Raw genomic sequence first — 15,131 nt, forward strand, 5'->3', positions numbered from 1 at the left:
CTCTTAACTTTTACTTTTAAAATATCTTAATTTTTTGTCCTTAGGATAGAATCGTGTCTATGACCCTTGACAAAGAATATGATGTTGCAGTACAAGCAATAAAATTACTTACTCTTGTTTTACAGTAAGTATATGTTTATTGCATATTACTAATGTCCAGATGCTTTAATAAATAAAACATTAGAATACATAGTTTAAATTTATCTGGTTCTAAATTTTAATTAATTAAGTCATGGAATTTTTGTAGCTAGAAGTTTAATTTTATCATTAGAGTAGAAAATTTTAACTGAGCACTAGGAATTCATGTGTTCCCATTCTAATGGCTGGTTTCCTTTCCATTTCACTGTCTTAGGTGCCCTTGAAATAAAGTTAAACATTTGAGCATATTAAATATGCCTAATGTATTTTGTAATTTTAAAAGAAAATTGTATTTACTGAAATATCTCTGTAAACATTCTGAATTTAAAACATTCTCTTGTGCATTTAATCCCCCCCTCCAAAGGGGGGGCATTAAGGAGGGCACTTTTTGGGATTATCACTGGGTTCTATTTCTGAGGCCACGACTATGGCTATATTGACTAATTTGAGAGTAAAAAAAAAAAATAGACAAAAAAATTCTATAATGTTAAAATGTAATAGTGACGCAACTTATTTTTTCCTTTTTAGAAAAATTTACCATGTTATTTCTTAATTTTAAATTTTTAATTGAAGAATAGTTGATATAATATAAAAGTTTCAGGTATATAACGGTGATTCAAAAATAATATATATTATGAAATGCTCACTACAGTATGTGTATTACAGTATTATTGACTCTATTCCATTTGATACACTTTACATCCTTGTCACTTATAACTGAAAATTTATTCCTCTTATTCCCTTCATCCATTCTGCCCATTTGCCCTACTTCCTTCCCCTTTGGCACAAGGGTTTCCCTTTCTCCACGCCTTTGCCAGCACCGTTATTTGTCATTTTGATACTAGCGATTCTGACTGGTGTGAAATAATATCTCATTGTGGTTTTGATTTGCATTTCCCTAATGATTAGTGATGTTGACATTCTTTTCATTTGTTGATCATCTGTATGTCTTTGGGAAAATGTCTACTATTTCCGATCTTCTGCCCAGTTTTAATTAGATTTTTGTTTGTTTTTGATATTGAGTTGTATGAGTTCTTTAAAGATGAAAACAGTATGGAGCTTTCTCAAAAAACTAAAAATAGAAACACCATAGGATCCAGTAATTGCATTACTGGGTATTTACTTAAAAAAAAAAATGGAGACACTAATTCAAACAGATATATGCCCCTGCTATTTTTAATTGGAGTATTACTTAGAATAACCAAGATAAATAAGCAGGCAATCTTAGTGTCCCATCAACAGATAAACGGGTAAAGAAGATACAGTGTACAGTGCGAGTGTGCGCGCACGCACACAGACACAGGAATATTACTCAGTCATTAAAAAATTACAATTTTAAACATATTTTTAAATGTATGGTTTAGAGGCATTTAGTATGTTCATCTTGTTGTGAAGCCATCACCATTATCCATCTCCAGAACTATTTTTATCATCCCATACTGAAACTCTGTACCCATTAAACACTAACTCCCTATTCTTTCATTCCCTCCCAGCCCCTGGTGACCACTGTTCTACTTTCTATCTCTATAAATTAGACTATTTTAGGAAACTCATATAAGTGGAATCACATAGTATTTGGCTTATTTCACTTAGCATAACGTCTTGAGTTTACTCATATTATAGCATATGTCAGGCTTTCATTTACTTTTGAGCCTTAGTAATATTCCATTGTATGTTTATATTACATTTTGTTTACCCATTCATCTGTCAGTGGACATTTAGTTTGTTAGCATGATCCAAATAATAATTGCAAGAGGATTTTTTTTAACATACCATGCTAATTCTGACACTTGTATGGAAAATTCATCATATAATAGTAGCCAGTGAAACTGATAAAAACATTTAGTGAGTGATGACTACCCAGTATTATTTTTTAAAAAGGATATTCTTTGTTCATTCTAAGATTGTGTATTTTGAGAGAAAGCATGCGGGGCAGGTAGAGGAAAAGGGTAAGAATTTTAAGCAGGCTCCATGCCCATATCTCACTTACTGAGATCATGATGACCTGAACTGAAATCAGAAGTTGGATGCATAACCAATTGAGCCATGCAGGCGCCCCCCAAAATAATTTATTTTACCTTTGTCTGCAAATGGCTGAAAGTGATTTGGTTAAAATCAGCATTGCCCAGGACTTACAATAAAATTTTCTCTCTCTCTCTCTTTTTTAAAACTCTTTTATTGGCGTGCAACCTACTGAGCCACCCAGGGGCTCCTGCTCAGTATCATTTTAAGTCATATTATAAAACCATAGTAATTTTTAGATTTCGGTACTTGTGTGTGAATAGACTGTGATTAGTAGCAGAGAATAAAGAATAGAGAAATGCAAATGAATCAGGGAACCTAGTATAGGGTTATGGTGACATTTCCTAAAAGAAAATAAATGGCTTTAAAAAAATGGATTTGTGACAACTAGGTTCTATTTGGAGAAAAATTAAATTGGATTCCCATCCCATTCCTTATACAAAAGTAATTTTCACATGGATGAAATATTTAAATGCAAATAAATGAAATCATTCAAGCACTAGATGAAAACCTGGGGGAAATTAAACATATTTTAAACAATTTTTTCTTTTTTTATATTTATTTATTTTTGAGAGGAAGTGTGAACAGGGAGGGACAGAGAGAGAGGGAGACACAGAATCTGAAACAGGCTCCAGGCTCTGAGCTAGCTGTCAGCATAGAGCCCGCCGTGGGACTCGAACCCACGAACTGTGAGATCATGACCTGAGCTGAAGTTGGACGCTCAACTGACTGAGCCACCCAGACATCCCGAGGTTAAACATTTTTTACTTCATATGTAAAATGAGCAATATCTTTAGGAGCTTGACATAAAACCCAGACATAACAAAAATCATTGAATTAATTACATAAAAAATTAAAAATATCTGTATGACGTAATATACCATAAATTCAGAGAACCAATGACAGATTGGGCCAAACATTTTTATACTAGGAGTTAATTTCAATAAACCAATTTAAAGAATAGAAACCCAAGAATAGTCCACAGTCAGGGAACCAGATCATGGGCAGAAAAGACAATAAAAATTTAAACACATGAAAAGACATTGAGCTGCACTTAAAGACAAGTATATAAAAACGAGACCATTTTTTATCGTATTGTTTGACAGACATACAAGTGTTTGGTAATACACTACTATGTTGTTAAAGCTGTGCAAAAACAGGTCCTTAAACTTTATTGATGTGACTATAAATTGGCATAACCTTTTTGGAAAAAGGCTTTGACAGTATCTATATTCAAAATTTTAAACACTCACATTCTCTTACATCTCGTTATTTATAATAGAATTAAAAAAAATGTTTATTATGAGAGGGAGAGAGTGAGCATGAACAGTGGCAGGGCTAGGGAGAGAAAGAATCCCAAGCAGGCAGCACACAGCTGGGGTCTGGGCCTGGGCCTGGGCCTCATGAACAGTGAGATCATGACCTGAGCTGAAATCAAGAGTGGCATGCTTAACTGATTGAGCCACCCGGGTGCCCCAAAATAGAATTTTTGACATGGCCTAAATGATTATCAATAGAGGAAGCATTAAATTAATATGTAAGATAATACCTGTTTTGAGCATTCTTAACTATTGCATTTTCTTTTTTAGTTCGACTTAAAAAATTATAAATGTTATATATATGTTATGAAAGTATTGAAAGAATTTTGAAATAAATAAGAAGGTAATAGTATTTTACCTGTATTTCTGTAGCTTCTTCTCCCTTCCTCCGTAATTCCCTATGGATATCTAATATATTTTTTTAAGGACAATAGCCATTTAATTGATTCAGCTATTACATACCTAATCACTGGAACTTGTCAGGAAAATTCCTTCTTAAACAGTTAAAATGAGTGAACTACTGCACATTTATTATACTTCAGTTGATTTGAGTCCGTACATATATTTTTTTCATTATAAAATGACCCAAGTGGGGTTGCCTGGGTGGCTCAGTCTGTTGAGCGACCGACTTGGGCTCAGGTCATGATTTCGCAGTCTGTGAAGCCCTGAGTTCAGCCTTCTGCTGACGGCTCAGAGCCTGGAGCCTGCTTCAGATTCTGTCTCCATCTTTCTCTGCCCCTCCCCTGCTCACATTCTGTCTCTCTCTCAAAAATAATAAACATTAAAAACAAATGACCCAAGTGGTTTTTCCAGTGACGATTCAGTGTTATGTTATACATAGAGTAAGTAAAAATGCTTTTGAAACTTGAATTGTAACATTTTGGTTTTGTTTCTCTTAAAAAGAAGTAACATTTCCTTGCACATCAAACTTCTGGAAATCTTGAGCACAGCAGAAAACCAAAACGGATCTGAGTTTCTCAAATAACCATCTAATGTACTTAGACTTTTTTCTCTGGTGGTCGTCCTGTGATTCTCAGTTTACATATAATGCTAAAAACCTAGATTGCATATTAGGTGTAAAGGAGATACCAGAGGCCAGGACCCTGAATACAGAGTCCATAAGGGAAGAATTTAACAAGATTATTACCCTCGCGTACTGTGGTTGATTGACCTAATAATGACTTTCATTCACCAGGAAGATTTTATTAGGTATATTTTGTGTTTTAAAAATGAAATCAGGAAAATGAGCACTGCATTTTAGTAAGATTTTTCCAATGATAGATTGCAATTAAAGGTATTTGGTACTTGATTTTTAACTATTTCAAAAATCCATTTGCATTGCCTTATGGTGTTCAGTATGTGGTGAATGAAGTATTCATCATTGTGAGAGAATTGGGCTGTTGGTATATTTTAATGTTGTGATATTATCTCCTTAATATTACTATGAAATACAGAGAGTACTTTCTGTGATTATTAACTCTCAGCTCTTAGAATGCCACCACTTAATTTTTTTTACATTAGTTTCTATTCTGTGTTCATTTCTCTTTTGCATCCTTGTCACATTATCACTTCTCTTCATCATATATTTCAGTACATTTGGTATTCATTCTAATTTTTCTTCCCACTGATCTTAGATGCTAAAAAAAATATTCAGTTCTTGGGGCGCCTGGGTGGCTCAGTCAGTTAAACAACCGATTTCGGCTCAGGTTATGATCTTACAGTCTGTGAGTTCGAGCCCCGCGTCAGGCTCTGTGCTGACAGCTCAGAGCCTGGAGTCTGCTTCATATTCTGTGTCTCCTTCTCTCTCTGCTCCTTCTCCACTTATTCTCTGTCTCTCAAAATAAAAAAATAAAAAGACATAAAAAGTTAAAAAAAAATTCAGCTCTTTTGTCAGGGCAAGCTTTTACTCAGATAATCAAATAAGGTTGATTTTTCTTTCTGTTTTTGTAACACACGTTAGTAAATGTGTACTATTTTTTTTTTAATGTATGAGCATGGGTTGTTGTACTCAGTGTCCTTAAAATTAAGTCATTATTAAAACTTCTCCTCCTCATTTATTTTATTTTTTTTTTTTTAGGAGTAGTGAAGAAGTTCTTACTGCTGAAGATTGTGAAAATGTCTACCATCTGGTTTATTCAGCTCATCGGCCAGTAGCAGTAGCAGCTGGAGAATTTCTCTACAAAAAGTAAACCTGTATTTTTGTTATTTTGTAAAGTATACTTTTATGACAGTAGTTCTTTGTGCTATAATTGATACTAAAGATCTGTATAACCCATTAAAAAAATTATTCAGTATAGGTCATATCGAAACTTTCACATTTAAACCTTTAAAGGGTTCAATTTCCCTTCTCCAAGTCACTTGATTTGTAGAAGTTAAATATTTAAAGGGAAATATCTTTGAATGAATAAAATATATAAAAATATATCTAACTATATCATCATGTTAAGAGTGACCTCTTCCTAATTTTTCATTCTTCATTTCCTATGTCAGCTTCCAAATATTGCTCTTCGTAATATAATATTTAGTCTTAAACCTGTTATTATTTTACTTTAGAAAATACTGGTTTAGCTTCAAATGTTTCATATAGTTTGACATAAGAATCCCAAGAATCCTACAGTCTTTTTTATGTTGCTCTTACACCTCAGATCAGGTAGTATGTGTAACAGTGTGAATATCTGGCCACAGAAAACATTGGTCAAATGTTATGTAACGACTTTTAAGGAGAACAGTTTGAACCACATGGACTAAACTACATATCTGTGAGATTTTATTAAAATGCCTCTTTACGGGAAGCATTTATTAAAAAGTTCTGCATGATATAACGTGTTCATACTCCAGTTTTCTATTGATTATGCTACCAGTGGTAGTTCTCTTTTGTTATATATATGGAAAAACCACCATGATATCCATAGAGGCCACTAAATTCAGACTTTGGGGTAATTGTAAAGAAGGATAGAAAGAAAATATATGTTCAGTTTTAAAGAGATGAATATCATAGATTTAGGGCATAAATGATACAGATTAGTATTATAATTTTATGAAGAGGAATGGTTGCATAAAATGCAGTAATGTTTTTAAAAAGAAATAATTTATAACTCCATACAATTAACTTGAGAAGTTAATTTAAGAGGACTTAGAAGTACTATCAAGTTTGAAATGAAAAAGGTTTATAGCAATTAATTTGCTTGGGTATCATGTTGGGGAACATTTACTCTCGTTTGTTAGATGCTTAAATATGGAATACAGACAGTTTTTTAAATTAGGAAATGATGGGGTTTTTTTTTTGTTCTAAAAGTAAATCTTTTCCTGTTGATCGTAGGCTCTTCAGTCGTAGAGATCCAGAGGAGGACGGAATGATGAAAAGAAGGGGACGACAAGGTCCAAATGCCAACCTTGTGAAGACCTTGGTTTTTTTCTTTCTGGAAAGTGAGGTTAGTTGATGTTCATTTTATACTTAAGTTCAAAACAATTTTGGAGAAAGGGTTGGAGTGTATATTTTAAAATCTTCTACATATCACAGAAAATCTTAGAATAGTTGTACCTATTACACAATATTAAAAAATGTTTCAACTTAAGATGTTCAAATAAAAGGATTTATGTATAGGGCTTAGTGTGTGGGTTTTGGAATCAGAAAGGCCTGATTATCAATTGAGGTCCTCTCCTTATTATTTGTAAAACTTTATTTTAGTTACTTAGTCTTTCTAAGCCCTATTTTCCTTATAAAATGTGGGTAATAGTTTCTTAGGTAAGATTGATCTAATTTATGTGAAACTCTTAACATAGACCCTGCCTTTTGTTCTCAGTATTTGGTACCTGCTTTATTACTTTTGTTGTAAAGAAGGAGATAGGGATTTACATTTAAACTTAACATCAGGTCTTAGGTCTCCCTCAGGTTGAAAACGTGCCTGTTGACCAGAATTTGAGAGGATCCAACATAATTTTTGTTGTCCATATTATCTATTATTTAATCAGTTTTAGAGTCTTCTAATTAAATTTTCTAATTGTTTCCATATATAGAAATACACTTGGTTTTTTCATATTGACTTCTTATTTGTAACTTTGCTAAATTCACTTATTTTAGTAAGTTTTTAATAGATTCGTTGACATGTTCTCTAATAATGCGATCAGGTCATTGCAAATAGCGATAGATTTGTTTCTTCCTTTTGTTTATTTATGCCATTTTTCCTTGGCGTTATTTTTTTTTATCATTGTTTATGTATTTTCTGAGATAGAGACAGACCAACTGTGCATGGATTAATTTCATTGGGGCAGGGTGGACAGAGAGATGGAGAGAGAGAATCTCAAGCAGGCTCTGCACTGTCAGTGCAAGCCCGATGCGGGGCTTTTACTCACAAACCTGTGAGACCATGACCTGAGTTGAAATCAAAAGACTGAGTCACCCAGGTACCCCTCCCCTGGCATTATCTCACTGGCTAGGATATCCAGTAGAATGTCTAATAGAAGAGGTGAGAGTAGACATCTTTGGATTATTCCTGATCTTAGTGGGAAAATGTTCAATATTTCTATATTCTGTTATTGGTTATGGGTATTGTGTAGCTGTTTATATTGAGGATGTTTCCTTCTATCCCTTTTGTTAAGTTTTATGTTGAATGGATGTTGAATTCTGTCCAGTGCTTTTTCTGTGTCCCTTAAGATGATTGGTTTATTTTATCCTCCATTATGTTAATATTTGAATTATGTTTGTTTTTTGAATATTGAAGCAACCTTGCACTCCTAGGATAAAACCTTCTTAGTCATGATCCATTATACTTTTTATGTATTGCTGGTTTCTGTTCCCTCTATATTCATGTAAGATGTTTGTCCATATATTATTTTATTTGTAATGTCTTGGACAGGTTTTGGTATCACTGTAATGTTAGCCCCCTAAAATGAGTGGGGAAGCTATAGGGCCTTTTAAGCTTCACAGAATGAAGAGAAATAATATGCTTATATATTGAATTGATAAGTAAACATGTATGTCATATTTTAAGTAACCATTATCACTCTCATTAAATCAAAATCATAGTATAATTGTAGTTAACTCATGTAACATTGAGTCAAAATAGGCACTAAAATTAATGCATATAATTGTTTCAGAATTTTCTTGTCAAGTATTTAGTGATTATTGTGAGGAATGTTTAATGATACTACCTAACTAGGTTAACTTATACACAGCAAGCTAAGTCAAGTTTCTTCTTTGTCCTTTCTTCCATTTAACCTCAAAAAACAGATTGCTGTTTGAGTTTGTACATGGTGCCAACTAAGCTTCCATTCTTTTGAGTTAAGGCCTAGTATACTATTTGTCTAAGAGCACGTTGCTTTTTTTTAATTTTAGTTACATGAGCATGCAGCATACCTTGTGGACAGCATGTGGGACTGTGCTACCGAGCTACTGAAAGACTGGGAATGTATGAATAGCTTGTTGCTGGAGGAGCCACTTAGTGGAGAAGAAGGTAAGTGGTTGTTTTCTTGTCTAGACAGTTTTGAAAATAGATTATACTTACTCCATTTGTCTTTAATATTAACACGTAACTGAAAATCTTTGAATAATTTTGTTTTTCATATACACGAATATGATGTAGGAAGATGTAGTCGCTGTCCATATTGATTTCCCCTCCCTTGTATCTGTGTCCATATTTTCTTTGGTCAAATTGTGGACCACTGATACACAGATTTGTACTGTTAAGGATAGTTTAACTTGTTCTCATCCTGTGATACAGTAATGAGATTTTCTTTAGTACATTAGGTCAGATTCTGTCACAGGCAGAAGGACTTGTTATGTAATACTTAAAAGTGGCATATAAGAAAAAGAAATAGGTTAACTCTTTATGATTCTTTTTTTTGTTGTTGCAGCACTAACAGACAGACAAGAGAGTGCTCTGATTGAAATAATGCTTTGTACCATTAGACAAGCAGCTGAATGTCATCCTCCTGTGGGAAGAGGGACAGGAAAAAGGGTATGTCAGTATAGTTTCAGTATTTTAAAGTATATTTCTCCCTTTTCAATATCATTTAAACAGTTCTTGTTTGTAGCTATAGAGCCGTATTTTTTAATCTTAAACTTTATTTTTCAGATGATCTTTGCTAATAAATGTGTGTTAGAAGTAAATTTAAAAGCATTAGCAATATGGAAAATTTGAGTTCCTTCCACAAGATACTTTAGTCACTGCAGGAGATACAGTGATAGACCGTCTCTCCTCAAGACTAAATGTAACTCACAAGGTGCATTTTGAAAAAATGTTTATTTATTTTTGAGAGAGAGAGAGAGACCGAGCAGGGCAGAAGCAGAGACAGAGGGAAAGAGAGAATCACAAGCAGATTCTGCATTGTCTGCACAGAGCCCAGCGTGGGGCTATATCTTATAAGCTGTAAGATCATGACCTGAGCAAAAATCCAGAGTTGAATGCTTCACCAACTGAGCCACCCAGGTGCCCCGAGAATGGTGCATTTTTGTGTCTTGGTTTATTTTTAGACTTGCTTTCTTTTTTTTTTAATAAAAAATTAGAAATTAAAAGACATGGTTCTTCATTAAGGTGGAGGAATTCCTGTTTCCTTGAATTATTTTTTAATGTATCATTGCAAAGTTCACATATTTTCACATTGTAGACCAGTAATTCTCCAATCTTTTAAACTTTTTTGATTATGAGGCATAAAAATACATGATTTGTCACCTGGTATACACCTGTATATGTGTGTTTATGTGTAACTAAAATAAAACTTCATCAAACAATACTGAAACTTAATGGTATGTGATGCATTCTATTTTATTTTTTTTCCATTTTCTCTTGTTTTTCTAATTGATGACAGTGACTTACCATGTTGAATTTATAACCCATGGATCATGGCCCACAGTTTAGAGGAGGCTGAAATGCTACTCAAATCGTTATTATTATATAAGCTCCTAAACCACATTTCCGATTCCTAACTGCTTCTTTATTCATCTAATGGTAAAATTTGTTAGTCCAATTGGGTGTTGATTTTGCTTCTGGAATTATTCAAAGTTTTTCATTATTTTAGGTGGCTTTTAAAATAATTGTGTAAGTTATTCTCTGTTACTTTTGGATTTCATGTTTTATAGTAGGAATTTTAGTGTCATCATTTAAAATGTAGTTTCATTACTTATTTTGTATGTCTTCACTTAAATTTGAGCACCTAACCATGTTAATAGGTTTAGTAAATACTTAAAAGCATTGTTGTGTTTATTCAGGTGCTGACAGCAAAGGAGAAGAAGACCCAGTTGGATGACAGGACAAAAATCACTGAACTTTTTGCTGTGGCCCTTCCTCAATTACTAGCTAAGGTACATCTGTGTAATTTCAGAATATTTCTAAGAAACTAAAGGTTTTATTTGGAATTGCCATGCAGATTTTTAACAGAATGTCTGCTTAACATTATTTTGATGTTTTGTCATGATTTTCTTTTTATTTCAAAGTATTCTATAGATGCAGAAAAGGTGACTAACTTGTTGCAGTTGCCTCAGTATTTTGATTTGGAAATATATACCACTGGACGATTAGAAAAGGTACAGTGTTTTTTCTGTAAAAACACCTAGAAGAAAAATTGGTTTAGTTCATCTCATCATATTGTTTGTTTAGATTCTCAGAACTTCTAATGCTAAAGGAAACCTTTTTATGTATCTTCTTTATGTTTTATACGTTGGATTTAAAGAATGGCTGTAATGACGCTTCCTTTTGATTAATGCCTGTAGCCTTACCCTCAGTCCTACCCATTATGAGAATATATCTGATCATTTATGGAGATTGGGGTTAGATAGGTGGATAATAACAATTATAAAATGAGAGCAGTTAATATTCATTGAATACTTTCACTATGTTCCAGGAACTATTGTAACTTCTTTGTATTCTCACCAAGGTCCTATGAGATTGGTAATATTATTCCCATTAAAGCTGAGGAAATAAGTATGGGTGGGTCAGTGTATTTATTTACCAACAACTAGAAAAACATCAAAATGTATGTCCTATTTGTTGTAGAGTTACCATATTTGAAGCTTTTTATCTCAACAGTGTAGTCTTTCTGTGCCTATCATATGTAACTTAGTGTTTTTATATTTATGTTCCTTAGTTTTACTGAAAGAAAAAAAAAACCCAAAACCTTTGATTTTGCAGCATTTGGATGCCTTATTACGACAGATCCGGAATATTGTAGAGAAGCACACTGATACAGATGTTTTGGAAGCATGTTCTAAAACTTACCATGCACTCTGTAACGAAGAGTTCACAATCTTCAACAGGGTAGATATTTCAAGAAGTCAACTGATAGATGAGTTGGCAGATAAATTTAACCGGCTTCTTGAGGATTTTCTGCAAGAGGTAATATATTACAAATATTTTCTCAGTTGGGTTCCTCCCCTTCAGTAACTGAATTATTCACATGTCCCGGTCATAGTCCCTAGCAGTATGTTTAAAAATGTTCAGACTTTTTGTTCTTTGATTCATCGTGTTACTATTACTCCACCAAAATGGAAAGGTGGTAAGAATTTGGACTGGGAGAAGGTGGAATTGAAACTAATATTCCCTCCCTTCTTATTAATTAAAAAAAAAAGATCTCAGAAGTTACCAGAGTTTAGCTGAGTTAGAGGCTATTAGGCAATTAGGGTATAAATGGAACCGAAGAGTAGAACTAAACTGTGGCCAGATAGCCTCAAAAAAGAAGGGTATTTTTTAGTGTTTTGGCAGTGTTAGTAAGGAAAGGCAATTAATGATCTTTGATACTGTAAAGCCTTGCTAAATTGCTCTTTTTTAGTCACTGTTCATTTGGGGGTTTCCTGTGTTCTCTTTTATTTCCAAAGAAACTTAAATTGTGGCACTCAAATATACTTGTATTTTTTGAGTTTTTGTACTTTCTGGAAATATATACTTAACAGTTTAATTGACTTTCATAAAATGAAAAGTCATAATTCTCAAATTGCATTTAGCCCTTTCCACCTCACTTTTATCATTAATGTTACAAAAATCATGTGGACTTTGTAATTTTTAGTTTTCTTGTTTGCTATGTTTTTAACTTTCTTTTTTTGGTGTGTGTAACATTCCATGATTACTAAGTTTTGCTTAATTGGAGGTCTGTGCAAATATGTTAATGTGCAATGATGACATTCTTAGTTAAAAAATTTATTTTTTAATATTTTTTGGTGAGAGTGCTAGCAGGGGAAGGGCAGAGAGAGGGGGACAGAGGATCTGAAGTAGGCTCTGCGCTGACAGGCTGATAGCAGTGAGCCTGATGTGGCTCAAACTCATGAACCTCAAGATCATGACCAGAGCTGAAGTCTGACGTTCAAACTGCTGAGTCATCCAGGCACCCTTTTAGTTAAAAAATTTAATGGCTCTACTATTGGCTAGATATGATTTTGACTAGGGCAAGTTAGGTCAAAATCAAGCAATGGATTAATTACGTTTATTTTCCTATTTCTTTAAATTAAAAACATTTTTAATTTATTTTTGAAGAAGCGAGAGACAGAACCTGCGTTGGGGAGGGGCAGAGAGAGAGGGAGACACAGAATCTGAAGCAGGCTCTAGGCTCCAAGCTGTCAGCACAAAGCCCAATGTGGGGCTCAAACTCATGAGTCTTGAGATTGTAACCTGAGCTGAAGGTGGACACTTAACTGAGCCATTCAGGTGCCCCAAGCAGTGGATTAATTAAGTTTAACTACTTGGGTAGAATAGTTGAAGTTTAGAAACTTTTGTCTTTTGAGAGACACGGGGTTCAGCATTATAAGTTTGATAGTGCTTTAAAAAATTGTAGGTTTTATGCACTATGACTCATAAAATTTTCAAAAACTTAAGTTACTCTAAATTGGAAAATTGATACGCCAAAAGGTCTGATATGTCATTCTTGAGCACTATGTTTCATTCATTTAGGTTTTATCTTTTAGGTGTTGTCTTTATGATTTCTTGCTTGTCCTTTACTATATTTTTCTTTATTGTCCTAATGCATATTTTACTGTGAAAAGAGTAACTTATTTTCTTGGTTTTGTGTCAAGGCTGCTTTAAGGGAAAGGGGAGAGTGTCATTAAGTTTTTCTCTCTTGGGTATAATGTATCTGTGATAACAACTCTCTTGACTCATTACTCCAGCCATATTGCTTTAAATGTGAACAGATCTAGGTATTGAATGAGAAAGTTAATTTGTGGTGTAGGTTATTTTTCCCAAGGTGGTATCATGAATAAGATAGCTTCAAGTTTTTCACTTGGGTAGTTACTAAGGTTTAATATTGTGTAATTAATATTTGTAGGGCGAAGAGCCTGATGAAGATGATGCATATCAGGTATTGTCAACATTGAAGAGAATCACTGCTTTTCATAAGTAAGTTGAATTTTAATGTTTCTGATATCTTAAAACTAGTAAAATCAAAACCACTTTGCATGTTTTAGGGTTATGTTATCACATTCTGCTAGATTTCTTGTGCTTTTATATAAAAAGTAGTTGGTAGAGTCATGTTTTGAATTGAGTGACAAATTATCAAGCAATTATCAAACAGTATACCTTTTAATACATATTTTTTTGTTATGGGTGCATGTTAAAAAGTTTATTTACTTTAACAGCATTTTGTTAACATTTAAGTCCAAAACCGCTCAAAGTGACTAAGCTTAACTTTTAAATATAACTTGTTTTTTACAGTGCCCATGATCTTTCAAAGTGGGATTTGTTTTCTTGTAATTATAAACTATTGAAAACCGGAATTGAAAACGGAGACATGCCTGAACAGGTTTTTATTTATTTTCAAATTACACATTTAACTTGGAGAATGAAGACTTGTAACTTTTTAATTTTAACTGTATTCTTTTCTTTTTACAGATTGTTATTCATGCACTGCAATGTACTCACTACGTAATCCTTTGGCAGCTTGCAAAGATAACTGAAAGCAGCTCTACAAAGGTTTGTGGTGGTCCCGTGGGGTTCTTATTACGCTCAGTATCATTAACGTACACATTTAATAGGATCAATTATTTCAGTAAAGTGTTGCTTATTTCTAAAGTACCATTTAGGCATGTATACCATTGCAGAGTTGCGTTTGTAGTTTGATATATATTCAGTGTAAGAACATTAATAAGTTATGTTTCAAGCCATGATTTTAAATTAAATTTTTTCACATTTTAAAGTGACATAGTTTATGTACGTCCATTTTCTCAATAGTATTGAGAACATATAGAAATATAGATTTTGTAAATTATGATCAGGAGCCTTTGAAACCAGCATACAACTCTTGGATTATATAAATTGATGATAACAAGCCCTTAGACCTTCTTAGGCCTCAGTATTGTTTTGGAATCACTTTGTTCATACCTAGATCTTGCTACTGATGTTTGAAATTCATGACAAATCACTTTCTGGTTGAGTATAATGTGGCAGCTACAATGTAGTAGAACATTCAGAATTTTATCCATAATGGTAATCTTTGATGTGTTCAGTAATTGAACTAAGCAGTACTGTCTCTTTGATTTGTGAACTGGAAACTTTAAGCATGGTACTTGTAGTACATGTTGCCTTAAATATTATGTAATATTTTTATAAATATTAAGTACTTTCTGGAAGATAGAGAATTAGTTTTTCATAGCTTCTTTCCGTCAAAAACTATTGTCTTGATAATAAGTTTCTTTTGCATAAAATCACAAAATAATTTTAAATGCTTAGAATT

General features: G+C 33.2%; 1 protein-coding gene across 5 annotated transcripts in view; it reads left to right on the forward strand.

The window, feature by feature from the left end:
• STAG2 (stromal antigen 2) overlaps window positions 1–15,131 on the forward strand; it is a 128,132-nt gene that overhangs the window by 81,475 nt on the left and 31,526 nt on the right. For all 5 annotated transcript variants that reach the window (XM_029929478.1, XM_029929482.1, XM_029929481.1 and 2 more), the window contains exons 12-22: window positions 45–124; window positions 5,557–5,664; window positions 6,799–6,910; window positions 8,815–8,932; window positions 9,333–9,436; window positions 10,687–10,779; window positions 10,912–11,001; window positions 11,606–11,809; window positions 13,728–13,798; window positions 14,114–14,201; window positions 14,291–14,371. In XM_029929478.1, the coding sequence (XP_029785338.1) occupies window positions 45–124; window positions 5,557–5,664; window positions 6,799–6,910; window positions 8,815–8,932; window positions 9,333–9,436; window positions 10,687–10,779; window positions 10,912–11,001; window positions 11,606–11,809; window positions 13,728–13,798; window positions 14,114–14,201; window positions 14,291–14,371 (1,149 nt within the window). The remainder of the gene's footprint in view (window positions 1–44; window positions 125–5,556; window positions 5,665–6,798; window positions 6,911–8,814; window positions 8,933–9,332; window positions 9,437–10,686; window positions 10,780–10,911; window positions 11,002–11,605; window positions 11,810–13,727; window positions 13,799–14,113; window positions 14,202–14,290; window positions 14,372–15,131) is intronic.

The sequence above is a fragment of the Suricata suricatta genome, chromosome X, assembly GCF_006229205.1.
Source record: "Suricata suricatta isolate VVHF042 chromosome X, meerkat_22Aug2017_6uvM2_HiC, whole genome shotgun sequence".
In the NCBI taxonomy this organism is placed as follows: domain Eukaryota; kingdom Metazoa; phylum Chordata; class Mammalia; order Carnivora; family Herpestidae; genus Suricata; species Suricata suricatta.